Here is a 25904-nt window from a genome sequence, read left to right on the forward strand (position 1 = left end):
CCACGTCAGAATGAGGCCCATCCTGCTCGCGGGCCACGAGCGCGCCCTGACCCAGATCAGGTACAACCGCGATGGCGATCTAATCTTCTCCGTCTCCAAAGACCAGGTCATTTGCGTCTGGCTCTCCCACAATGGCGAGCGCCTGGGCACATACCGCGGCCACCAGGGCGCCATCTGGACCATCGACATCGACCCGACATCCACCCTCCTCGCCTCTGGCTCCGCCGACAACACCATCCGCCTCTGGGACGTCAAGACGGGCAAGCTGCTCAAGACATGGGACTTCCCCACCGCCGTCAAGCGCGTCGAGTTCAACGAGGACGGCACCAAGCTGCTGGGCGTCACCGAGAAGCGCATGGGCCACCTGGGCACCATCGTCGTCCTCGACATCAAGGTCGATGTTGAGGCCGAGCAAACCGACGAGAAGGCCCTGACCATCGTGTGCCAGGAGAGCAAGGCCACCGTCGCCGGCTGGAGCTACCTGAGCAAGTACATCATTGCCGGCCACGAGGACGGCTCCATCTCCCAGTTCGACGCCAAGACGGGCGACCTGCTCGACAACATCCAGATCCACGAGCTCAACCAGCCCATCACCGACCTGCAGTGGTCCTATGACAGGACATACTTCATCACCGCATCAAAAGACAAGACAGCCAAGGTACGTCCGTCCCAGCGCACAGATACACACACAAAGAATCATTGTAACTTAAACCACTAACCCAACAACCCCACCACCAGCTCATCTCCGCCAAAGACCTCGAAGTCCTCAAGACCTACACCGCCGACACGCCCCTCAACTCGGCCACCATCACCCCGAAAAAGGATTTCGTCATCCTGGGCGGCGGCCAGGCCGCCATGGACGTCACCACCACCGCCGCCCGCCAGGGCAAGTTCGAGGCCCGCTTCTACCACAAGATCTTCGAGGACGAGATCGGCCGCGTGCGCGGTCACTTCGGCCCCCTCAACACCGTCGCTGCCGACCCGACCGGCAAGGGGTACGCCAGCGGTGGCGAGGACGGTTATGTCCGCGTCCACCACTTTGATAAGGGGTATTTCGACTTCATGTACGAGGTGGAGAGGGAGAGGGCGAATAAGCTCGCCGCTGAGGGGAAGGCTTAATTAAATCGGGGAGGAGAAGGGGAGGTGGTGATATCATGATGATGAAGAGAAGGGGGGAGTGGCTTCTACAGGATTGAAAAAGAGAAGAAAGAAGGCTGTGGATGAAGTCGGCATCTACAATGAACTACAAACGGCGTTCAGGGAACGGACGGTCAGAGTGGGTTTTGGGCCCCGGTCAGGGGAGGGAGGGTGGTCAAAAGATGTTGAGAATATCCCAAATCAATACGGGGAGGGAAACAAGGGGAGCTTGATGGCTCCCATCTCTCATCTTTTTTGGAAGGCGACTCGCTTCCCATGAACTTCTATCCGTTCACTTCCAGCCCGTGGACTATGTTTGACACTCTCGTACGAGTAGACAGATGGTTCGGACCAGTCCCTATGGTTGCCAACTAGGACTCTGTACCCCCTCAAACACTACACCCGCCTTCACCACATCATGTGATATTGACTGGACATGACTTCTTGACATCGACCCCACATCATGAACCTCAAGGATCCTCTTCCCAGCCTTTGACATCTATCTCGCATTGCCTCCTCCCTTCACACGATCAAAAATAATACCTCTCTATTTTCCCTACTCTCTCTAGCAACGATGCCTGACTACTACCTACTCGTACTTGCACGAGGGAAACAAATCGATACATCTGAGTACAAAGCACAGTAGTAAACCCAACCGAAAACGCCATCAACCCATCAAACGAAGAACCCCCATTCATCATCCGTCCATCCATCCATCCATCCCCGTTCCCTTCCTCTCCTTTCCTCCCGCCTCTACTTGAGTGGCAAAGGAACTAAACTCGAACAATGTAATAAAGCTAGCCCGTGTCCCAAATATGACCATCAAACAACATCCCTTCTTTATTTTGGTTCGCTCCCAGTGGCATGACAGCACAGAAAGAAAACAATTACTTCTTCTTCCCCTTCGGCTTCGCCTTGGACGCGGCGGCGGCGGCCGTATTTGACGTCGTCGAGGCGACGCTAGACGCCCGCGACGGTGAGGTCGAGTTGGCCTTGCTCGCCGTGGCCGACTTGACGTTGTCCAGGGCCTTGTTCTGTTTTGTTGTACATCTTAAGTCAGCCATCATCATACTTCTCCTTCATATTACCGAGTTACAATAAAAAAGACTCACCTTAACCCCATTCGCCTTCGCCTTCTTCTTGGCGGGGGCCAATCCCAAGATGCTATCCTCGTCATTCTCCTCATCCTCCGCCTCGCGCTTGGGGAGCTTCCCGTTCACGCCATTCGATTTGCCGCCGGCGGTGGTGGCGTTGGCGTCCTCAAACTCCTTCACCACCGTGGTCAGCAGGGTGTTGCACCTGCGGCTCAGCTCCGTCGGGGTGCGGCTGAGGAAAAACCAGTCGAACCGGAAGAGCGGGCTCTCGCGTATCTCGTCGCGGATCTTTTCGTAGATGCCCTCCGAGTCGATGCCGTACTTGTCCAGCATCACCAGCAGGAACCGGTCCTCCTCCTCCGTGTACACCTTCTTGTTGGTAGTCGACACCGAGTAGCTGATCTTGAGCTGCTGCAGCGGGACGCGGTACTGGCTCATCTTCTTGCGGAGCATCTTGCGCTGGTGCTCAATCTTGCGCAGCCGCTCCTCGCCGTCCTCGATCGTCTTGATGTACTTGGTGTAGTCGGCGATCTCGGTGTAGCGCTTCCAGAACACCTGGGCGTAGGCCTTCACCTCCTCGGCAGTCTTGCTGTCCACCTCGGTCGCGATGCCCTCGTAGTCGTGCCGCCCGAACTTGGCTGACCCGTTGATGAACTGCTGGAAGTCGCGCCGGTTCCAGTCACCGAACCCTTGCTGCGCCAGACGCTGCTTCTCCTCCTGCTCTTCCTCGGTCAGGGGTGTGGCGTTGTCGATCTCCTGCTGGTCGAGAGCCCGCTCCGCCTCGCGCTCCGAAAGGTTCTCGTCATCGCCATCGGGAAGCGGGACCTTGTATCCGATCTCCTTGCGGTAGTACGCTGTCTCCCGGTCCTGCAGGTCACGGAGCCGGGGAGGATAGAACTGGTAGTCGTGGACCGGGATCTGCTTCGGTGCGCGCGGAGCCTTCGGCTTGGGTTCTGAGCGGTTGCCCTGTTGCAGAGCCTGCTTGTAATACTTGTCGATGGAGTAGATCTGCTCCTTGCGCTCGCGCTTGGACGGGTTGATCCAGTTAATGCCGATATCCTTCTTGCGCGCGGCAAAGTCCTCGCCGTTCCACTCATAAGCCGACTCTGAGGTGAACTTTTGGAGATCATCGATGCCGAGCTTCTCGTAACGAGCATTAAGCTCCTGCGTGCGCTTCTCGCCGGCCTGGAGGATCGCGTCGATATCGTCGTCATCAAGGTTGGCGCCCTTCTCAGCCAGCTCTCCGAAGGCGCCCTTGGTCTGGAACACCTTCTCGGCGCCGTGTTGAATCATGGAAAGAAGTTCATCCTTGTTTGCCGCATTCTTGGTCGCAACCTGGGCGCGACCCTGCTGGATGACGAGCTGATCAAGGCGCAGCTTCTGCGCGGCGCGCTCCAGAACCTTCTCTTCGATCGCGTTGTCCGTAACAAAACGATAAACGACCACCTGCTTGGTCTGACCGATACGGTGAGCACGGTCCATGGCCTGCAGGTCAGCCTGGGGGTTCCAGTCGCTGTCGTAAAGGATCACAATATCGGCAGTGGTCAGGTTGATGCCCAAACCACCAGCCCTCGTGGTCAGCAGGAAGATGAACTTCTCAGATCCCGGCTTGTTGTACTCGTCGATGGCAGCAATACGGTCCTCGTGGGCCGTGCTACCGTCGATGCGACAGTATTTGTAGCCTCGGAACACACAGTAATCCTCCAAAATATCGAGGAGACGACTCATCTGAGAGAAGATGAGGACGCGGCTCCCCTGCTTCTGGAGCCTCTTGAGCAGCTTATCCAGGATGATCATCTTGCCCGAGTTGTAGATCAAATGCTCATCCGTGGTGTACGGAGGACCCGGCTCAGCGCCTTCGAACAGATAGGGGTGATTGCAGCACTTGCGGAGTTGCATGACGATGTTGAGCAGCCGTGTCTTGGACTCGCGCTTGCCGCCAGCGCCGTTGACAGCGTCGATATCCTTCTCAAGGATCTTCTTGTACCACTTGACCTGCATCTCGGACATGCCAATGTAGACGTTGATTTCCTTCTTGGGCAGAAGGCTCTTTTCGACATCGCTCTTGACACGACGGAGCAAGAAGGGCCGGAGGACACGGTGCAGCTGCTGGACCACGGTGTCCTGATCGCGGCCTTGACCGGAGAACCACTGATCGAAGGCCTCGGAATCACCAAACACATCGGGGAGCAGGAAGTTGAGGAGGGCCCAGAGCTCGTGCAGATTGTTCTGCAGCGGGGTACCGGTGATCAAAAGACGATTCCGCGAGCTGAACATGCGGATGACCTGGGCCAGAGACGACTCCTCGTTCTTGATGCGGTGAGCCTCATCGATAATGATGTACTCCCAAGCAAACTTCTTCAGGTGCGCCTTCTCGCGGAGAATCATTTCGTAGCTGGTGATGCAGACATCGAAGTTCTCGTCGATCAGGCGGTCGTTGATGAGCTGCTGACGTTCATCCTTGGCACCCTGGAGAACGAGCACGTTGACGTCCGGAGTCCACTTTTCAAACTCGCGTTTCCAGTTGTCCAAGGTCGACTTGGGCACCGTGACCAGGTGGGGACCCGTGATGCCGCAGATGTGGCGGAGATAGCCCAGGAACGAGATGGTCTGTAGGGTCTTGCCGAGACCCATTTCGTCGGCCAGAATGCCGGAAATGCCGTTTTCGTGCAGCGAGATTAACCAGTTCAAACCAGCGATCTGATAGTCCCTCATGGTGCCGTTGATGAAGGGCGGCGACTCGCGGAAGACGGTCTCGGCGGAGCCGCCTTCCTTCTCGTCCCTGAGCAGCTCAGCGTCTTCCTCGGCCTCGGTCCGACGGCGCCTCTCGCTAGTGGCGCCGCCCTGGCGACCTGCGCCCTTCTTCTTTTTGGCCTCCTCCGCATTTTGGCGATCGATTTCGGCCATGATCTCGCGGATCTTAGGGTTCGGGTTGGTCTCGATGAAGTGGCGAAACAGGTCCGTCAAGCCCAGAAGGTACCGGAATCGGCGGAGCGTGTCATCTTCCTGGTGGCCAGTGAGCCATTTGTCCGTGATTGTGCATGCGCGCACTTGCGCGATGGATATTTCCTACCTTTGACTCTCCCAAACGGTCATGCTTCTTTCCGAATATACTCTTGCGCAGTTGGTTGGCCTCTGAGCGCTTCTTGCGACCGTCGGTGATGGGCTCGCCCACGACGCTGCTCGCTGACGTGTTGGGATTGGTATCGGAGTCGGTGTAGTCGGGAGTCTCGTCGACATCCTGCGGCGAATCTCGATCAGCAAGGCTGCTCATTCCGCGAACCAGCAGTGCGTGCATCGACGCAAAACGTACCATGTCGTCGACGGGCTGCGGGGTTGTGGCGTCTGGCGCGTCGGCCATGGACGTGTCGGCGTCATTGGCGCTCTGACGCCCACGGGGAGCCATGATGGGGAGGAATGGCCTCAGGTTGAGAGCCGAACCGGGAGAGGAAACGCGACTTGACGCGCCCGAGCGTGTAAGTGTGTAAGTGGACGTGTTCCCGCGACCAGCAAGGGAATTCCGAGAGGCGAGAGATGATTTTGATGATGGTTTTCGGGCTCGTGGCGGAGAATCGCGACGGCTCGGGAGGACTGGTGGGAGGAAATGCGGTTGTAGGAGGGTGGGTTTGTTGCAGGGTGCGAAATCTGATTTCAAGGTTGAGGGAGGAACCCAAAAAAGGTCCAAACCGCGTCGGTGGGCCAATCAGAGGCCGCGTATGCAAGGCGGGCGATGTGGTGACGGGCAATGCCGAGCAGAGGCAAAGACCTCCACCCTTTTTGTTCTTGCTCCTATGAACCACTTTGCCAGCCTCGCCAGCAGGCAGCTGGAGGCATCCCTTGGGCCATGGATCAAGTGCAGAAAAGACAGAGTTTCCAGAGGAAGTCTGCCAACTTGTCGCTGTCAATCTCCAAGCAGCAGTCAATTCACCACTTATTTCTAGATCTAGAAAAATGTAAATAAAAAACCCCTGAAGTCAGCTTGAAGGTTGATGAGGAGCTTTGTAGATATGGCACTTGATTCTTCTCTGCAATGTTCTCTGCATTGAAACCAGAAACGCTGAGCGATTCCGCTCAAACTCGTGGTGTTGGGGAGAGTTGGGGTTGTACTGGAGCTGACCGAGTCAGATGTAAGTGACTTGACATGTCGTTTAAGTTATTTTATTCTTTCCTGCTACTCCGTATGTCTGTGAAGAAAAGGATGACCTTTCTATTTTATCAACTGTTTTCCTAGGCTCTTAGATGAGGAATGCCATTCCGTGAGAGTTTTATGGCCCTTCTCCTGCAACTGTTTGTTGTTCCGTCTTGCCTGCCCCCTCTGGGTCCTCAGGGAGCAGCCGTGGGAAGGCGGTCTCAGTTGAGTTGCTTATGTAATCCATATGTTTTACTGTGCGAGATTAGTGTGAATATGCTTGCACACTGTTTGGGTTCCCCACACCACGTGCCACCATGCATCCAATAACCCACGAGCAGGGTCTGAGCCTGTCAGGTTTGGCTCGTCATCAAGGGGAGAGTCATCATGGGGAGGTCCCGTCATTGCGGCGCAAATGAATCAAGGTCTGTTCAAGCAACTTGTACGAGTACTTCATTTCACTCAAGCCAACCAAAACCCCAAAAACAAAAACCATCATCGCCAGGTACGCGCCCGGGATAAATAACCAACACGGACGATCATTTTTCATCTCAAAAGACCTGCCCGACCATCGGCAATTGAGTTCCTTTGTGTGTCGCCCTGCCGACATCACTGCACAAAGCCAGCGAACGTGTTTCCACTGGAGCTTGGCGGCTGCAACCTCCAGGCTTCTGCGCTGTTCCACCACAAACAAACCCCAAGAAAGATTCAAGGGGCCCGCCCACTAAAGGCCCACTCCCACTGCTTGGCTTCGTCCATCGGTGAAAACCCCTCAGCTCGACCTTTTCGAACCTCCTGTCACCAAGCAAAGCAGCTTTGCGCCGATCCTCAACGTCGGACAAAGCCTCTGCCTGACGGTGGCCTTTCATCCACTCTCTCGAAACCCCGTCGGCCATCGCCATCGCATCGTCCCCTTTGACACCAGATACTTTGACCAGCGCCAAGCCGCCATCATCTCGACAGCCATGAGCGCCGATGCAAACGACCTCCTCGAGGCCTTCCGGGCCGCCGCCCTCTCGGTAACAAAACTCTACAAAACCTCAGCCCAGGCCCAGGCAAAGTCGCGCGCCGACGGATACCAGGACTGTCTAGAGGACCTGCTGGCGTTTCTCGACCGGGAGAACATCGGGCTGCAGGCCAACGGCGAGGGGGCACGGATCCGACGATGGGTGCTGGAAAGGCTGGACGGGCGAGAGACCAACTCGCCGCCACCTGTTGAGATCGAAGAGGAAACGGACCGACCCGATACCCAAGTCCCTTCCTCGCCGCAAATGCAGCGCGCCGCCATCCCTTCTGCAACTGCGCAGCGCCAACGAGACAAGGACGACATCATTGCGGGGAGGGACGCCTCAGCACCTCCCGTCCTCACCACCACACCCGCCGCTCCATCGCAAATAGACCTCGATGACATTGTCGTGCCGACGCAAGAGACATTTACTTTCCAATCCTCTCACCCCTATCCGCACGACGAAGCTCTACGACTCGCCAGCCTCAACCTCTCCGACGCCGGAACAAGTAACGGCTCCTCGTCCAACAACCGCACGACAACCCCCAGGAACGGGGCGCGATACCGCAACGGACGACCCACGCCGCCCGGCAACTCGCGAACGTCCCTGGGCCGCGGGGCCGGTCAGAAACGCAAGGTCAACCTCGCTGAGATCTTCGACTTGGGCAGCCTGGAGCAAGGCAATGGGAAGGATATGTTTGGTGGAGGGAAGAGGAGCCGGCTGATATGATAGGGTAGAAGGCGGAAAGAAAGAAAGAGAAGGGAATTTCGACATGACATTGGTGTTGGATGGAGTACATGATTGCATTTTATGACACGACTGGTACTGGACGTTATGTTTATGCTATGAAAGAGGAGGGGTCATCATTCATCATTATTCATCGCATCATCGTTTTTGTGTGCTGTGAGGGGAAAGAAGGAGGAATGAAGGCCTTGTTTGTTCGAGTCGCGTTTCCGTTGTTGTTACATCGCCATCATTGTCGTTTCCATCGCATTCCCGGTGGTTGGTCTTTGGTTGGAGATGGTAATCAGGGAGCGGCACCACTGACTATAGGGGAACTACCAAAGGTGACATCTGGATCGGTTTCTCTCGGATGTTACTTGGGCCTGGGGAGACAGATGGCCAGAGCAAATGGAAAGGAGTCGGCCGACATGGTGAAGGCGTCATTCCAATAGATAGCATTGTGCGGGGAGGCGTCTTTTGTTGTTTTATACTTGATACCACACACATCAGGGGAGGCTGCAGCATAGGGTGCGGATTTGTTGATTCTTTTTGTTGGTTTTGTATCCTCGGTTGCAAGTGTGTAAGGAGTACTATATGGAGCTATTCAAGGTTTATCCCTTTTTTGTTTTGTTGCATTGTCCCGCGGTACTTCTGCTCGTAGTTACCATGTAGTTGGAGAGAATGCACTTCCAAGGCAGAGAGTCTTCGCCACCCTCCCCCACACATGACCAATACATGACCCATACATGACCCATACATGACCACACATGACCTGTTCTCCAACGTTTAAAAGTGTCAGTCAACCCCATATGCCAGGCATTTTGTCCCAGCAGGCTGGGAAAGCAGGGCCAATATAGAAGAAAAAGATCCTGCCTAAGCAATCCCGAGTGGTACTGAGGCTACAAGTTGAAGTTGAAACCCCCCCAAAACGACCAAACAGCAAACAAATCAAGACAGGAAAGAAAGCAAGAAAAGAGGGTGTTATGCATCAGCGCCTACGAGATGACCTCAGGTTAAAGGCAGTGGAGTTCAGAGCCTCAACCAGACCAGATACCAAACAACATGTCTGGTTTCTTCCAAAAGCGACGAACAGCCGTCTAGTCGCTCTGGAGAGACGTCCAGCCAGGCACGTCATAATGCCGACATGAAGACGAACAGCCTGGAATGTTGACCACCTAGTCCCGTCCAAGAAAGATATACTTGGCTTCATGCCTTTGTTAATCTCTCGACGCCGGCACCAAAGTCCCAAGTCACCTCTCCAACGTCCACGGTCTGGACGGAGAACCCCCTTTTACAAAACGGCCAACCCAACTCAAGTCAACCAACGTACCCTCGCGGCCCAAAATGCGCAAACCCACCTGCCACACACCCCTCCTCCAAACCCACGGCCGGCTGCGGTCCAAAGCCCAGGCCCTCCTCTCGACCCGGACAAAGCACTACCTCGTCCTCGGCCTGGTGGCGCTCGACGTCTGCACCATCCTTGCCGACCTCCTCGTGGCGCTGGTGGCCTGCGACCTGGACCAGGAGGAGGCGCCGTGGGTCGACAAGACGCGCGAGGTGTTGTATCCCATCTCGCTGGCGTTTAGCGGGCTGTTTATGGTTGAGTTGGTGGTGACTGTTTGGGCGTTTGGGTTTGGGTAAGTTCTCTCTCTCTCTATCGCTCTCGCTCACTGTCACTGTCTCTCCACTCCCTTGCTACATCTAGGGAAGAATTCGAGCTGACGGTTGGAAATTGGTTTAGGTATTTCAAGCGGTGGTTCCACGCTTTTGATGCGGCGGTGATTGTGACGAGTTTTGTGGTGGACCTGGCGACGAGGGGCATTGTGGAGGAGATTGTGTCGATTGTGATTGTGCTGCGGTTGTTTAGGCTGTTCAAGATTATCGAGGAGGTAAGCGCGGGGGCAGCCGAGGAGATGGACGAGGTGCAGGAGGAGATGAAGAAGTTGAAGGAGGAGAAAAAGAAGTTGGAGGAGGAGAATGAGAGGTTGAGGTTTGAGCTGGAGGGGGTGAGAATTGAGTAGGATGGAATGTCGGAGCCAAGTTCCTTCAAAAGAAGACTTAATATGTATGTACTTCCTCATAAATCTATACACAGAGTTCATCTATAAATTTTTACTATTTGACTCCCGGCCTCAAAACACCCGTCTCTCTTTTCAAATCCAACATCCAACATGATGTTGGTTGTTTGAGTGAACGTTGAGGCTGCGAGCCCGTTCTGGCCTTGATCTCGACCAGCTGCTGTGCTCCGGCAACTAACCCTTGCATGCAGGTTGCATTGGGCCCCAGTTCAAGCAGGGCAAGCGTGTGATCAGGGGGCGCGCCGACCCGAATGAGACTGAGCATTGGCGAATCAACGCGAGCGAGATTCCCAAGTTTTGCTGCACGGGCCGCGGCGACGCGGCTCCAAGCTCCCGACAGGATGTTCGGGGAGGTTCTGCCCATCTCCCTTTTTGCAGAGGTGACGTTCACTTGAGGGTTGTTTTGCTTGCTGCATCTAGACCGGGAATACGAGGACACCACAATTTGGATGGAAGGGCATGGAAAGTTGAGGCAACAATACGCACTTACTGTGTAGTTTGTCCTCTGTATATTTTTCCTACTTATTTTCATCAAGGGCTAGGTCAGCCCAACGTGACCAGTGGCGGCATGAGGGCAGTGACATGAAGCCAATGAAGCTGTTGATGGTGGCGTTCAATTTTAGGTCGTTCCTTTTGGAGAAGCCGAAGACCAGGGGCAGTAACTGAAAGTGGGACCAAGTCCGGGATGCGGAAGGGACCAAGCTCGAGCAGGACGATCGCCCCGGGGCCGGGGGACGCGAGCTCACGCGCCATTCATTTCCCCATAACTACTCCGTAACTGCTCCCCTGTCTGCTGAACCGTCGCTTCTCTTTCTTTTCTCCTCTTCTCATCTCGTCTTCCTCACTTCCCTTTCGCTTCAACTTCAGACGGTTGCTCACTCGTTTGCCTCTGTCGCCGTTGCCCATTGCCCGCTGCCATTGCTGCGCATATCCGACGTTGCCATGTGAGACCCTCCCTTCACATTCCTCTCAACATAAGTCCTCCACAACAACAATAACACAACCTCCACTCTGCCTCTCCACAGTCGAGGGTTGTTTATTGTTTTGTCTCCGCCAGCAATTCTCAGTATAACTCGTATTCCAACTTCTAACTCGCTGAATTCACTATCAACAGATCCATCGCTCGCAAGGCCCGTCCTCTCGCTCTATACCACCAGCCAAAATGAAGTCTATCATTATGCTCCCTCTGGCCCTCCTGGCCGGCACCGCCGTGGCCGCCAGCGAGGAGTGCGGCGCCGATTACATCGTCGAGGCCTGCCTGTCCTCCGAGAAGGCCAAGCTCGCCGCCTGCAAGCACGACGACTACGTCTGCAAGTGTGAGAACTGGAAGAACATTGTCACGTACGCCGCGCCCCATCTCCCAATCTGTTCTACCTCTCCCTATCAATCCACTGTTTATGCTAACAATTGACCCCCGTAACACAGGTGCTACAACAACTGCCCCAACGACGAGCGGAAGCGTACGCGCCCCTTCCCTCCAACCCTTCTCGCATGACCTCTTTTTGTTTACTAACAAGTTATTATAGACACCGACCAAGGCCAGGTCGACATCTTCTGCGGCTACGTGACCCAATTCGCCACCACCACCACCACCGCCCGCCCGACCGCCACCCAGACCGACGCGGCCCAGCAGACCACCGACGCCGCCGAGGCCACCGGCGACGAGGCTTCCTCCACCGAGACCGAGACCGCCGCCAGCCCTGCCAGCACCAACAGCGGCGCTGACCTCGTCCTGAACGCCGGCGGTATGTTGGCCGCTGTTGCCGGTGTTGTTGCTGCTGTCCTCTGAGCGCGGTGTAGCTGGGAAAGGAAAAAGGGGGGTGAAGGGAGAAGGGTTGCGTGCGGGAAAGGGATAAGTTCGAAAGCGGGCTGGGCAGGGTTTGGGTTTCCGGAGGCCAATGCTCTCTTCCTCTCTTTCTCCCTCTGGTTTGTGAAAGTGGTCATCCTCACGCGGTTGTTTGGTCTGCTGTGTACAAGGTCATGGGGGAGGAGACCAGCATCTCGGGTCAAGTGTGTTTGGTTACCTAAATTGGAAGGGAAAGCAAAGTGAGGACAGAGGGAAAAGAAGAGGAACCTTTCCATGCCCGGCAGCGCTCCCACTCCCGCTTGGAACTTATCCTGGTCTGGGTTGGTATATAATATCTAATCAATGACACAACCACAACCAGTACAACCTTCGTCGATAATAGTAATTGGGACTTTAGGCGTGTTTGTATGTACATGAGTATCGCTCGAGTTAAACCAATAAGTTCCACCTCATGTGTTTGTTGACTGAGCAAGTGTACAGGACAACATGGGGTGTTTACGAGCACATGAATAACATTAATCATGTTATGCCTGTTCCTCCCCATACCGCTCTGTTTTTGCTCTGCAAGCCGGTCGCTATCATACCTGCTGGTATGTTTCAGGTAGTTACACAAAGACGGGATGAACATCGGATCACATCCGAACTTGGTTGGGTTCGTTGTCCCCGGAGAAACTGGCCAGGCCAGTCAGTCAAGTGCTTTTGTCATACCTCTCCCCAGGATAGGTCATGAGAAACCGCGTCATCGGTATGCAGGTAGTAGTCCAGACTTGATCGGATGAAAACATTTTGCGTCGCGCTCCGATATCTCATTCTTGACCGACGTCTTGAGTCAAAAAGTAGCAAAAAGCCAGACCAGTTAATTCGCTGCGAAGTATGAACACGAATGCACTCAATGCTTATAATACTGTACCTACCATCTCCCAGTTCCTCCCAATTTCCCTATGTGTACCGTCCATCCCACAAAACTCCAAAGTCAATGTGCTTAAACCCATGTACTTGTTGACAGACAATTGATGTGATGAAAACAAGTCGCTGCGTCAGTCTCCCCGGCAGAAGCCCAAGGAATCACCCTCTTAAAACAACCTTCCTTTCCCACCAGCGCTCCTTCATAGGTCACAACCATCGAACGCTCAAATCCCCCTCCTCCCGCCGGTACTCATCAGCGTAATCTTCTGCTTCTTCTTCTTCTTCCCCCCGCCCCCACTTGCTCCTTTCTGCCCGGCCGACTCCCCATCCACCCCCAATGCCTCCATCTGCGCCACCAACCCCGCCGTCTCCAGCGTCTCCAGCACCTCATCCGGCTTCAGCCAGCCATCATCCACCTCCTCCCGCCTCTGAGCCACCGGCTCGGGAGGCGCGCCAACCAGCGGCGTCCCCCAAACCGTTCTCGGCCCGGTCGGGCTGGTACTCATGCTGGACAAGCTTCCGAAGCCAGGGCGCGGGTTGGGAGGGGTCGTCCCCGTTTCCTGGCCCAGGGGGACAAAGTCTTCCGGGTGGATCGGCGGATGGTCATCGTCGTGCAGCCCGGCGCTGCTGCTGAAGCGCACCGTGACGCTGCTTTGCCTCCGAACCTCCCTCAGCGCGGCTGCCTCCAGCCTTTCGGCCTGTAACCTCTCCCTCTCCTCCTGGGCCTCTTTTTCTCTGTTCCGCCGCCGTCGGCGCTCAATCTCGTCCTTGAACGTCGCCAGGATGTCTTCCGGGACGATGTCTGTCCAGTCGCACTCAAGGAAGCTGATCAGACAGCCCCGCGGTAGATGGCCTAGGTACTTTGCGCGCTTGCGCAGGGCGTCGTCGACGACATGGCCCATGGATATGTGCTCGACGCGTGGCAGGAGGGTGGAGGGGAAGGCGGAGAAGGAGCCGTATTTGGTTTTGAGGATGCGGATGTCGAGAGGGGAAAGGTAGAGGTGTGGCGGGGAGGTGTAAAAGTAGTAATCCTGTTCTGCGGTGGGTTGTTTAGAGCCGCTCGAGATGGGAGCTGGTTTGGCCATGACGGCGGCTTTCTCAGCGTCGGCCAGTTCAGAGAGCTTCTCCTTGGCGGTTTTGATGGCGCGGATAGCCCGTTGCGTCCACTCGTTGTCTTCGTGGTAGAGCAGTTCGTCCTCCTGTTCCTGCTTGAGCAGATCCTCAATCTCGCGATCAAACTGTTCCGCCATGTACCCGCTTGTTCCCTTCATTATCCTCGCGTAGTCGAGCACATTGACCTCGAAATGCCATGGGACGTCCTCTCCCGATTGCAACACCTCAGCCGCCCCCTCGCGCGGAAGTGCCTGCGTGCCCTTGGAACTCCGCATCATCAAGCGCAGGATGACATCGTCACCCACGCGCGGCAGGGGACTCTCCTGGCCCGCATAGAACCTCACAGGGCGCACATCGGTCAGGTACACCGTATCCTCGCAAATCGGACACTTCCTCCACCGGTTTTGCTTCTTCCCGGGTTCCTCGCTGGTATGAGTATTCATGAACCGCATCAAGCAAGCCAGACAGAAGATATGCCCACACTTGGCCATGCGCGGGGCCACCGGCTCCGACAGGCAAATGGGACACGACGTCTGCTGCGACTCGGCCGACGCGATGACCTGAAGTACATCGTTCCAGTCAATGTGCTTGTCCGCATCGGCGGCTTGCTCGGCGTAGTTCCCTGCCGGGTTCACGACAAAACGGTAGTTGGCGTGGATGTAACGGGCCTTGTCCGCGGCGTGATATCCAGAGCCGACGCCCCAGGAGGGATTTCGACGGTAGGAGCGCGAGTAGGCGCGGTTGTTGTAGGTCTCGCGCGGTGGCAGAGCGTAATTGAGGAGGTGGGTGATGGAGGTTTGGCCGCGACGGCTTGAGGTGTTGCGCAAGGCCCGGATCTCGGCCATTGCGTCCTCCTCGTCGACGTGCCGCGAATTTCCCCCCATTGCTGGCTTCCGCTGAGCGCGATGCTGCTTCCTGGCTGCTTGACCCTTCCTTGGGGCTGCTTGGGGATGAGACGGCCCTTGAGCCGGACGCCGGTTGTTCTCGAAGCTCGGGTTTGATGTGGCTGGTGCAGAGGGAGAATGGTTCGGAGTCGTCGGGGCCGAGGGGGCCTTAGTTGGAGCAGCTGGCGTCGAGCTCATGTTGGACTCTCCTCGCTTTGCCAGTCAAGGCAACGGAGAGATTAAATCGAGCTGACGTCCCAAGGTTGCTGTTGGACCCGACAGTGAGGTTAAATTGAGGTCCTGCCCCTATTGGGATTGAGGACGGCCGCGCTCTGTCAGCAAAGCGCAGAGGTGGGCCCATGCACGGAGCTCCAAGATGGCCCGAGGCCGTTCAATCAAGCAATGACTCGGCTCGCCGAAAGTCTCGGCACTCTTTGGAGCAAGTGCGAGAAGATGGGAGGGCGAAAATCAAGAAAACGGAGTTCCGAAATGGCTGAATTTCATGGTCAGAGCGCAGGCAGAAGATGATGTTGTGAGGGGCCCATGCTGGACCCCACGGGTTGGTGGTGAACAGGAGAGAAGAGAGGTTAAGAGTCATGGTTTCGCGGGGCAAGGCAAGACGTGATCTGTTGCATCAGTCCCGGACCGGCCATGGACCCACTCCAGGTGCAAGCCGGAGACTGTCAGCTGACCTTCACCACTTGGCAGCTGCCAGGTGCCCGCACCGTGCCATGCCCGATATCAACCACCAACAGTCAAGTCGGAGATACTGTAGAGATGACTGCTGGAACCAAAACCTGATTTTCTTGTGAAATCATTGTTACCCTCGGTGTTTCATACCAATCTCAACATTTTCACAATTCAGCCCTGAAGTTCCAAAGACATGCTCCTTTGCGCCTGTTACCTTGGTCACCAACGACTAATACCACATGTGTGTTACTCAGACTCGAATTCGGATACAGACATGGACAAACAACCACGACAAAGACATCAATGAGTACATAGATAGCTATCTCGATAGAGTATCTCAACATTCAAAAACCAAGCAAATGATCCTCCCATCAACAGGAACATACCATACTCGTGCGTATCTCATACCAACGAGAACAGAACAGAACGGGAAAACAAAACAAAACTCGGATATCACTCTCCTCCAACCCATCATGACAATCCCACAGAGCCTCCAAATTATTAACCATCCCACTACCCTCCTCACCACACCTCACATCTCCTCCTTATCCTGTTACATGACCAACATGGAATCCGCAAGACTTCATCATGGAAGAATCATCCCGGAAGTTCCCAAGTGCCCAGTCACAACACAACATGCCATGCCGACAACGACGACACAAGTCATGACGACAACAACAAACCAAGAATCCACCATCATTATCGTCACCCCAACTCACCTCCCCATCCTTCCAGCCCCCCTCAGCAGCATCCGATGTGCAGCAGAACAAGGAAGCACCAAGCAAACGCAAACTGAAGGTATCGTTACAGATGTGAGAGAGAGATCGAGACAAAGAGAGGAAAATGAAGAACAGGAGCCGAGGATGGCGCCTCAAGGAACGAGCCAACAAGCCTTAAGCACCAACGAACTTGGCCCGAAGCTTGCTCCAGAAGCCGCTGAGCCTATGCTTCTTCTTATCCGCGGCGGTAGCACCGTTGGTCTCCTCGGCCGGCTTGGTCTCCTCGGCAGCCTGGGTTTCCTCTGCGGGCTTCGTCTCCTCAGCCGGCTTGGTCTCCTCCGCAGGCTTGGCTTCCTCAGCGGGTTTGCTCTCCTCAGCGGGCTTGCTCTCCTCAGCGGGCTTGCTCTCCTCAGTAGGCTTGGATTCCTCCGCAACCTTGGTTTCCTCCGCAGGCTTGGTCTCCTCAGCGGGCTTGGCCTCCTCAGTAGGTTTGGCCTCCTTAGCAGGCTTGGGCTCCTCTGCCGGCTTAGCTTCTTCGACAGGCTTAACCTCCTCAGCGGGCTTCGCCTCCTCAGCCGGCGCAGGCACAACCGACACGGGAGCAACAACCTCCTTGACCTCCTCCTTGGCCCCGGCCACAAACTCCTTGGGGCCCGCCTCGGCAGCCGCGGCGGCCTCCTCCGCCTTGTGAGCGACCTTATCCACCAGTTCGGCCTCGACCTCCTTCTTCTCCTCCACGGCCTCGGCATTCACGGCCGCCTCGGGGCTGACATGCGCCTCCGAGATCGACTTCCTCACGACGGCAGGCACCTCCTCCGAGATGTTCTCGATCGCCTTCTCCACCTCCGCCTGCTCCTTTGCCTCCTCAACCGCCTTGGCGACAGCTTCGGTGACGGTAGTTTCGTCAACCACGGCTGCGCTCACAGCCTTGGCCGGGTCTTCGATCGCAACGCCCTCCGCGGCGGGCGGGACTTCGGGAACCTTCTCGAGCAGCTCCTTCTCCACCTCGGCCTTCTCCTTGACCTCTTCAGGGATGGCGCTGGCCTCGGGGTCGGCATGGGCCTTCTCTTGGCTTTCCTTGACCACCTCGGGCACCGTGGCCTCCGCCTCCTTGGGGACCTCGGCGGCGAGGGCGACGGTGGTGGCCGCAGGGGTCACCGTGCTGATGGCGGCGGTCGCGGCCTCGGCCTCGCTGGCCGAGAGGACGGGCAAGCTGGACTCGGGAATCATGGTGCTCGACACAGCGGGGAGGGCAGTTTCGAGGCCGGGGATGCGGTCGCTTTGCTCGTACGACTCCTTGTCGAGCGTGACGTGGGTGTCGATGGCGGCGGTGGTGATGTCCTTAGGGACTTCCTCGCCAGGGGCGAGTTGGATGGGGTTGACAGCGCCGTCGGCGGCGGGGAGAGGGTTGATCTTGACCTCGGTGGTTTCGAGAGAGGCGGCGGCAGCTTCAGGTGCCTTCGGCTCCTCCACAGCAGCAGCAGGCTCGGGAACAGGCTCGGGGGCAGCCTCGGTAGCCTCCTCTTTCTTCTCCTCTGACTTCTCGGGCTGAGCCTCGGGCGCGGGCTCAGGAGCGGGTTCCGTTTTCTCTTCGGCCTTCTCCTCGACCTTTTCCTCAGGCTTAGCCTCCGGAACAGGCTCGGCGGTTTCCTCCTTCTTCTCCTCTTCCTTCACCTCGGGCTTCTCCTCAGGCTTAGCCTCAGCCTCGGGCGCGGACGCGGGCGTAGACTCAGCGTTCTCTTCAGCAACCGGCGCGGGCGTCTCCTCGACCTTCTCCTCCGGCTTGGCCTCGGTCTGAGGTGCAGGTGTGGGCTCAACCTTCTCTTCGGCAGCAGGGGCAGGAGTCTCCTCAATCTTTTCCTCCGGTTTCGCCTCGGTCTCAGGTGCAAGTGTGGCCTCGGCCTTCTCCTCAGCCTTCTCTTCGGCGACAGGAGCAGGTGCCTCGACCTTCTCCTCCGGCTTAGCCTCGGCCTCAGGGGCAGGCGTCTCCTCGACCTTCTCCTCCGGCTTAGCCTCGGCCTCAGGGGCAGGCGTCTCCTCGACCTTCTCCTCCTTCTTCTCCAAGGGCACCTCGGCAGCCAATTGCGCCGTGATCGACTCGGGAGCAGCAGAGCTCAAGATAACGACCTCTTCCTCCTTCTTCTCTTCCGCCTTGGGGGGTTCCTCCTTGGTCTCTTCCGTAGTCGCAGCAGCAGGAGCAGCGGGGGCAGCTTCTTCCTTGGGCTCCAGCGGTACAGCGGCAGCGAGTTGAGCGGTGGTGGACTCGGGGGTCACGGTGGTGATGGCCGCGGTGGCGGCGGACTCCTCGACCTTGTCCATTTGCTCGGGAAGAAGCACGTTGTTGTCGTTGCCTTCGGCGTCCTTTTCTTGCGTCACTGTGGGGTCGGTGGTCCAGATTCCGTCCACGACGAACTGTGGTGCGTTCAAAGCAGATCTTGTGTCAGTAATTAAGAGGGAAATGGGAATGGGCGACGAGTCAAGGTGCGACACGAAGGCAATTGACACGATCGGGAATCGGTCGAGGCCACGGAGCTGGGTAGACAGGTGGGGCTGGGAGGCAACTTTTTAAGAGAAAGAGGGAAAAGATCGAAAAGCACGGCGTGACGAAATGAGGGGCTGGGACGGGACAGGAGAGAGGGGCAACACATGGAATTCCCCTTCCCATGTGCATCCCAGGGCCTTGTTCCCCGTTTCCCAGGCCTTAAGCGCCATTCCAGGTTCGGTTTTTTGGTCACGGGGGCTTCTGGTATTGCTGCTGAGACGCAGCATCCTCGGACAAGAGGTTGCCAAGGTCCCACTCCAAGCTTGCCGCTAAGCCCGAGCTCGCTTGGGATCGGCAGGTGAGCGTTCCATCAGGTTGCTCACGCCGTTCATGCTGATTCTCCTCCTCTGGACTAGGTAGCTTGTGGATTGACGTTTATCAAAACCCCCAATGACCACGGTTACGCAATGTGCTGGCTCCGTGAGGTAGCGGCCAGCGACACTCCCCAAACTGGCTATGTCATTGTCTGACGAGCACGCGTCACTTGAGAACGCTCTGAGGTGGACAAACGTAATGAGCTGTGGATGGCATGAGGGGCAGCAGCTTGGAGAGTGTCCCTCATCTTGGCGGGCTGGATGACGCGGGGTTGCACCCGCTGCCCGCAGCGCAGCACGGAGAAGCGCCACAGCGGGGTTCTTGGTAGGTCCCTGTTGCGTCGGCTTCGGCCTCTCGGAGCCACTTGCTCCACTTTCACCGAGCACACCGCTGCTTTTCATGGCGCCGTTTCCCTCTTATCTTTCCCATCTGTCTTTTTCTTGCTCGCGGCTCACGTAGGAGAAAACAAAGGAGCATGTGTTTGCCCCTCCAGCGTTTCGCATGTTGCAGTATCGTTGCCCATTGTGCCACGGTGGAAGCCCGGGCCGGTTGTTCAACGAAGGGATAAAAACAAAAGAACAAAACCACACTGACCTTGTAAAGAAGCTTTCCCATGTCATCCGGGAAGGTCACCGTCACTTGGAGGGACTCTCCAACTTTTTCGAGGCGGTGGCTCTTAGACCAGTCATCGAAGTCGCCCGTGACATAAACTTCGTCGCCCGGATGAGGCCTGTAGGGAGGGAATGGAAACACCAAGGGTGGTAGTCAGCGCAACCCGTCCCACACCAGCCATCGCCAACAAACACAAACAAACACGGGCATGCACAAGCGACGGCCAATCGTCATCGTGGCGCAACCCAGACAAAGAGGTTTAGAGCCTCCGAGGCTTGCCGGCGTGTGTAAGTGGCTCCGGACGCACATTGGACCGTGCCAGCAGAGCCCGGACGAGCAGCGAGCAAAGAATGGCAGGGCATGGCAAAGTTTGGGGGGGGGGGGGGGAGGGAGGAATGCACTAACCACTTGAAGGTGAAGGTGCGCATGATGGTTGGCTGCGGTCGGAGGGCGGCGGGCGGCGGGCGGCGGGGCAGATCGAATCGAGTGCTTTCAAAGACAAAGATGAAAAAATCGGAAGTTATGGATGGATTAAATTTGGTCACCAAAACCAGGCGCTCGTGCGGAAATTGGACCGGCGAGCGTGATTCGTGTGGAGTCCGCGTCCACAGATGTTGGCCGATGGGAAAAGAGCTGAGTCGGACGAGCAAGGAAGAAGCTCAGAGAGATCGGGAGCTTTTGCAGCTGGTTGTGCCTGTGTCTGTCGGGATGGAAGGACCTTCTGATCTGAGAAAATGTCCGGCCCGGGCAGATTGAAAGCTCCCCAATCGCCGACGGTGATTGGTGAGAGATTCAGGGGAGGGGTGGTGACGTCAGGCAAGGCAACGAGGCCGTCAATCAGGACCGTTGGTCGGCAAACCTTGGAAAGTGCGAGTGCCCTGGAGAAAAAGAAGGAAAGATGGACACAGAAAACAGGTGAAAGAGAATCGGCGACAATTAATTCACAAACAAAATCCGCAATATCAACTTTATCTCCCGATCCCTCGCAGGCAAATCCGGAGGTTGGGATGTTTGATGAAAGCGATTGCGCCGCGCCAAGATAACCGCCATGCAGGATGCAGCGATAGCCCGCCGCCGCGATGGCGACGACAGGGCCTCGACTTGGGCAATCTTCCCTGTCGGCTTGCGATAAGGCTGACCTCAGACCGCAGAGATTGTTTGACATGGTGAGGGATCCTCGACGCCATTCTCACCGATGCTCCCCTTGACACGCCACAATGCAAGAACAACCAGCAGTCTCATGCAAGTCTTCTGCAAGGGCGCGTTTTCTCAGACGTCTGAGAGTTCAAATTCGGTGTGCTGTTTGTGTGGGATCCGATATCTTGCCAGAGAGGGAGGGGCAACTTGACCAGACTGCTGCTCCATATTATTAGGAGGTGATTAAAACTACCAACGCCAAATCTCACATCTCAGCTCACCACATGCGTTTGTATCTCTACCTGAGACCACGACCTCATCCAATAGAGCATCCAGATGTATGTATGTACAAGCCAAGGTATAACTTATGAACAATGCATTCAGTCCGGACACGTGCCCGCCCGTTTTCTCGTATATAACACAGATCCCAAACAACCTGATGTGGTATGTAAAAAGAAGACCCCCCGTAACGCCAGGATATAAATCCAAGTAATGATCCCCTCCCTTCGTCCCCTCGTCATCCTGTCATCCCTGTTGATGATGATGTTGTCGTCGTCGAGCATGTATGGGTTGAGCCCGACAGCAGTTGGGTGCTTCCAACCCTCAAACTCCTCCCAATCTACCGACTCCGTAATGAGCGAATATAAACCATTACCACCCACAAAAACCCTTTTATCACCCATGTTCCCATCATGACCATCATGACGACCACGACGCTCACCACCCAAACTGCTCCAAATGCACCTCCACCCCGGCTCCCCTGACGCGAATCAGCCTTGCCGATGTATCTCGGACCACATTCATCAGCGGCACCGGCCCGCACGCAGCAACCAGCACCCTCTTGTCTTTCGGTATAGAATTCACCGCGTCGCGGATCAGACTCGCCACATCTGGCCTACCCGTCTGCACCGCATGCCCTGCCGCGACTTTCTCGGCCGTGGGTTTTTTGGAAGCGGCGGTGGTGGTGGTGTCGTAGCCGGATTGGGTCTCGACAATCGCCTTTTCGACATCGCTTGTGGTTGAGCTGGTGGTCGTGGCGGTAGGGAGCTGGGTCTTTTCGGGGTCGGATTCTGTGGTCGGGGAGACGGGAGGAGAATCGGCGCCGCTGTCGGAGGAGGTGTCATTGTTGCTAGAGCTATCGTTGGTGGAGGCGTTCGTGATGTAGAGATTGACGTCAACCGCAGAGGAATGAGCGTGTGTCTTGAGGATTTGAAGTTGCTCGCGGAACCAAGAGAGGTTTTCTTCGGGTATCAGTCAGCGTCTGCTTGAGAATGATGAGTGGAAGGGGAAAGACATACCATGCTTCCTCACCGCCCAGATAAACACCACATTCTTAGGCCTGCTCTCATCCAACCTCTCAAGAATGTTCATCGCCAACCCAAACGTGAAGGTCGCGCCACCGCCACCAGCAATCAACACAATCTTGTCAAACTCCATCGGATCAGGGAACGCGCCGTACGGTCCGTCCACCGATGCCTTGAGCGTCGCACCCGGATGTGCCACAGCGTACTTGTGCAAATCCCGAGTGAACCCATCCCTTGCCTTGATCGTGAACTCAACTGGCTGGCTGTGATGAACCGTGAACGGGTGTGCTTCGAACTTGCGAATCTCCGGGATGTAGAGGAAGCAGTGCTTGCCCGGGCGCGTCATGGCAGGAGCCTTCTTGAGAACGACCTTGGTTCCGCCATCAGGGAGAGGGTGAACCGTGACTTCGTTGTTGGAGCTGTAGTACAGCACGCGAGCGGCCCGGATAACGCGGTCGAGAACCCACATCGCTGCCGCAAGGATCGTGATGATGAGGATCTTGTGGCCGAAATCAGGCTGGTGGAAGCCGACAGCGATGATGCCCATGATCCAGGACGAGATGTGCATCACGTAGAAGAGCTCATACCACCAGCGGCGGATGACAATGGCGGCGAAGACGACACTCAGAAATGCGAAGCCCGCGACAATGCCAGCGATGCGATCCGGTTCGGCGTAGATGCTAACCAGACGACCCTGGCCGTTGAAGTAAGCCGTGTAGAGAGCCGCGTGAAGGACCATCATGATAAACATGGAGCAGCCGGCGATTTGGTGAAGGCAGTTGAGACGCTCGTACGAGTAGCCGGTGAGGAGTTTCATGGGAGTGTTTTTGAGGGCAAGGAAGATGACGATGAGCATGTTCCCCAGAGTCATCCTGTGATGTCCACCATATTAGTAACTATCACCACATCAATCCAAAAAATCTCGGATTCGACCAAAGGAATGAGAACGAACCAGCCAAGTCTATGTCCTAGAGCGCCCATCCCCTTGACGTCCACATTCGTGAACGTGATGGCGAGGTTAATCGCAGCATAAGCGGCCACGAGCAAGGCATCTCCCGCAGACTTGAACCCCGGAATCCTGCGAACCAACACATTTCGCGCCAACCTGTTGTCCTGTTAGGCAACCTGTAACTCAAAACAATATTTGAAGCTTCGTCGGCTCTTACCTCGATCCAGCAACAAACGGGCGAGTCAGAGGCCCGGAACTCTTCCCCGACAACTCAAGCTTGACACACAACCGCCTTGTCCAGTGGTAGAGGACAAAGACAGCCAACAAGCCGCACATGCCCGCCGCCCAATACCTCATCTGCTGCTCAATAACGAGCTGCCTCGCCGCAAAGAAGGCCGCGTCGCGGTGGCTACCGCCGCCACCGGAAGAATGTCCACCGGCAGAGCCGCCGCCGGCGGAGGTGCTAGTCGTCCCAGCCATCGAGGAGGATTTTGAAGCTTCCCTGAGGAGGAGTGTTCACGGCGATGGGCTGAGGAGGATGAACCTTATATTGGGAAAGGACACACCGTGCCGGAACTCGGGTTAGGTCCTCCAGGTCGGTCGGCTTGGCCAAGAGAGATCCTAGGTGTGTGGGAAGGAACCTGGGGTCTTAGGGGGAAGGTCGGTTTTATACAAGGCCAAGGTCTCACACAAACACCGCAGGGACCTGAACACCGCGCTGGAGATGTGTGCTAGGAAAAGAGGAGGGACAGAACACCAATGGTCTAGATCTTCCCGCTGACAACGAGGGTACTTGTACGATCCTCCCCAAGCAGGCCCGGGAACAACAAGACACTTGGTCCGGAGATGACACACCCCCCTGAATCGGATGAACGGCCCTTTTCCACGGAGCCTCCGACCGACGACCACACACATGCTAGTACTAGTAAAACCAAGCAGCCCAGACGACAGAGAGGTCTGTCTGCCCGGGGACTGGGCGTGCTGGTGCGTGGGGTGGGTGTATACTACGACACTAACTCACGGTTTAAGTTAAGACGAGCCAGTCTCACACATCCAAGATCCATAGCAGGGAATCTCTGGAATGAATTCTTGATTACGCCAGCGTCACATGAAGGGAGCATCGGTGACGCAGGGTTCCCATGAAGGAGCCACGGCACTTGGAACTCCACCGTCACCACGAACTGGAGGGTAAACATGGTGTCTGGTAAGTTCCGGAGTCCGGACTGGGGTGTGTCTCCGGTAGCTACTACTATCATCCCAAGTAAGTCTAGCCGGCCACGTTCCGACGAAGGCCTCTCTCTTCGCGGAAAGACGACACAAAGAGATACGTACACCGTCGACCATGAGGCCCTCCCAATATCATCCCCAGGCCCATAGAGTTGGTTCTTCCGTCTGAAGGGACGCGCGGCTCGGATGTCGCTGTGCTGTCCTGTGTGTGCATGTGCAATGACGGGGCGATCGCGCTTCGGCGAGAGCTCTGCCGTCTGTTATCCGGTGTGGGCGTGGCATCCGCTTCGGGCGACGTTTGATATTGACCAGTTTCCAGTCTGGGCATTTGGTCAGCTTGACAAAGCAGGGCGCGGCGACGGCGGCCGTTACAGGGGGCCGGAGACGAAAGCCTAGGGTCGCCAAACGAAGGTACCGAAGCGGACTTTGGGGTTGAGGTGGCAGTTGGGAAGAGACCAGGGTCTGAGTGCGCTGGGGCGCTGGGGAAAGTGCGGATGGTTACATCCGGACAATATGGTTAAAGAGAGGATAAAAAGTGAACCACCAAACACCAACAAGACAGAATGCTGGATAACGGTTGACGCCTTTGGGCTGCGAACGTGACTCGAGCACAAGGGCGTCAGGCAGGCTCAGAAGCCCACTCCGGCTCCTACGTCAATATTTACCCCACAATGCATGCAATATCTGTCAAATGTCGAGAGGCGGTGGCGCATGGGAAATTTGTTTCTGAGGACACTTCTATTCCCCGGAATATGGGAGCGAGCGAGTTGACTGGATGCGAGAGTTCGCGGTGACCCAGTCCAGTCGGCCCCGGGCTCCGTCTGGACGGCCACGCCAACATCATCATCCCCACACCCATCACCAAGCGAGAAGCACAAGAAAAGACACATACATGTGCTCGGCGGCGTACTTGCAGCTCGCGAATGTGCAACATGACGACAGTGGAGGGCTCTGCCACGTGAGAGGAGCGGTGCAGGGCATGTACGAGGCTACATAGGCGAACTGACAACCGAGCCTGGTCAGATAAAGAATGGCAGGAGACAGGATGATGACGTGAAATGCGACTGGACTCAGTCACCGATAACTCGTATAGAGGTGGCTGGGTCAGAAAGTGAGAGTGAACGGAGAATAAAAGTGTGTCGCCAGGAGGAGTCCAGACCCTAGGTCATGGAGTCCCAGGAAAGCGCTGCAAGCTCTCGGGGAATAAAACAAGAAGCTCTTCAGGCAAAACACCAAACGCATCCGCCACAAGTAAATGAATATCATAAAAGCTCGGCATAACGTTTGTACAGCACCAGAGAGGGTGTATGGCGTGGCACCGCTGCCGGCTGCTACTGTTACTGTTGCTGCTCCTGCTGCACAACTTGACAGAGACTCGGACATGCCCCTGGGAGATGAAGGACGAGGGCTGATTGATTGCTCGGAAGGTGATGAGTAAGTACGGTGCCTGAGGTTAAGGTAGCTCAGGTGAGGTACAGGTAGTATGAAGGACGTCTGGATGCTGTCCACACCTCATACCTGACCTGCATCG

General features: G+C 56.2%; 11 protein-coding genes across 11 annotated transcripts; 7 read left to right on the forward strand and 4 right to left on the reverse strand.

Moving 5' to 3' along the window:
- Positions 1-10: 10 nt before the first annotated feature.
- VTJ04DRAFT_9785 (uncharacterized protein) lies at positions 11-1119 on the forward strand (the record flags this gene model as incomplete). The annotated part of the gene is made up of 2 exons (XM_069368369.1): positions 11-658; positions 739-1119. 2 exons carry the CDS (start codon positions 11-13, stop codon positions 1117-1119), a joined length of 1029 nt encoding a protein of 342 aa, XP_069214520.1.
- Positions 1120-1220: 101 nt separating this feature from the next.
- VTJ04DRAFT_9786 (uncharacterized protein) lies at positions 1221-1914 on the forward strand (the record flags this gene model as incomplete). The annotated part of the gene is made up of 2 exons (XM_069368370.1): positions 1221-1321; positions 1776-1914. The coding sequence occupies 2 exons, from the start codon at positions 1221-1223 to the stop codon at positions 1912-1914; spliced, it is 240 nt and encodes a 79-aa protein (XP_069214521.1).
- Positions 1915-2024: 110 nt separating this feature from the next.
- On the reverse strand, positions 2025-5637 carry VTJ04DRAFT_9787 (uncharacterized protein; the record flags this gene model as incomplete). The annotated part of the gene is made up of 4 exons (XM_069368371.1): positions 2025-2171; positions 2250-5237; positions 5305-5472; positions 5545-5637. The coding sequence occupies 4 exons, from the start codon at positions 5635-5637 to the stop codon at positions 2025-2027; spliced, it is 3396 nt and encodes a 1131-aa protein (XP_069214522.1).
- Positions 5638-7325: 1688 nt separating this feature from the next.
- Positions 7326-8096, forward strand: VTJ04DRAFT_9788 (uncharacterized protein; the record flags this gene model as incomplete). The annotated part of the gene is made up of 1 exon (XM_069368372.1): positions 7326-8096. The coding sequence occupies one exon, from the start codon at positions 7326-7328 to the stop codon at positions 8094-8096; it is 771 nt and encodes a 256-aa protein (XP_069214523.1).
- A 59-nt stretch (positions 8097-8155) lies between these two features.
- VTJ04DRAFT_9789 (uncharacterized protein) lies at positions 8156-8542 on the forward strand (the record flags this gene model as incomplete). The annotated part of the gene is made up of 1 exon (XM_069368373.1): positions 8156-8542. One exon carries the CDS (start codon positions 8156-8158, stop codon positions 8540-8542), a length of 387 nt encoding a protein of 128 aa, XP_069214524.1.
- Positions 8543-9434: 892 nt separating this feature from the next.
- Positions 9435-10111, forward strand: VTJ04DRAFT_9790 (uncharacterized protein; the record flags this gene model as incomplete). Its single annotated transcript, XM_069368375.1, has 2 exons — positions 9435-9727; positions 9832-10111. The coding sequence occupies 2 exons, from the start codon at positions 9435-9437 to the stop codon at positions 10109-10111; spliced, it is 573 nt and encodes a 190-aa protein (XP_069214525.1).
- A 1219-nt stretch (positions 10112-11330) lies between these two features.
- Positions 11331-11957, forward strand: VTJ04DRAFT_9791 (uncharacterized protein; the record flags this gene model as incomplete). Its single annotated transcript, XM_069368376.1, has 3 exons — positions 11331-11509; positions 11594-11628; positions 11695-11957. The coding sequence occupies 3 exons, from the start codon at positions 11331-11333 to the stop codon at positions 11955-11957; spliced, it is 477 nt and encodes a 158-aa protein (XP_069214526.1).
- A 291-nt stretch (positions 11958-12248) lies between these two features.
- On the forward strand, positions 12249-12989 carry VTJ04DRAFT_9792 (uncharacterized protein; the record flags this gene model as incomplete). Its single annotated transcript, XM_069368377.1, has 2 exons — positions 12249-12295; positions 12827-12989. The coding sequence occupies 2 exons, from the start codon at positions 12249-12251 to the stop codon at positions 12987-12989; spliced, it is 210 nt and encodes a 69-aa protein (XP_069214527.1).
- Positions 12990-13105: 116 nt separating this feature from the next.
- VTJ04DRAFT_9793 (uncharacterized protein) lies at positions 13106-15076 on the reverse strand (the record flags this gene model as incomplete). Its single annotated transcript, XM_069368378.1, has 1 exon — positions 13106-15076. The coding sequence occupies one exon, from the start codon at positions 15074-15076 to the stop codon at positions 13106-13108; it is 1971 nt and encodes a 656-aa protein (XP_069214528.1).
- Positions 15077-16461: 1385 nt separating this feature from the next.
- On the reverse strand, positions 16462-20184 carry VTJ04DRAFT_9794 (uncharacterized protein; the record flags this gene model as incomplete). Its single annotated transcript, XM_069368379.1, has 3 exons — positions 16462-18699; positions 19739-19874; positions 20162-20184. The coding sequence occupies 3 exons, from the start codon at positions 20182-20184 to the stop codon at positions 16462-16464; spliced, it is 2397 nt and encodes a 798-aa protein (XP_069214529.1).
- A 1426-nt stretch (positions 20185-21610) lies between these two features.
- Positions 21611-23626, reverse strand: VTJ04DRAFT_9795 (uncharacterized protein; the record flags this gene model as incomplete). The annotated part of the gene is made up of 4 exons (XM_069368380.1): positions 21611-22134; positions 22192-23069; positions 23150-23302; positions 23364-23626. The coding sequence occupies 4 exons, from the start codon at positions 23624-23626 to the stop codon at positions 21611-21613; spliced, it is 1818 nt and encodes a 605-aa protein (XP_069214530.1).
- Positions 23627-25904: the final 2278 nt, after the last annotated feature.

This window comes from Mycothermus thermophilus (assembly GCF_041956435.1).
Source record: "Mycothermus thermophilus strain CBS 625.91 unplaced genomic scaffold VTJ04scaffold_7, whole genome shotgun sequence".
NCBI lineage: Eukaryota > Fungi > Ascomycota > Sordariomycetes > Sordariales > Chaetomiaceae > Mycothermus > Mycothermus thermophilus.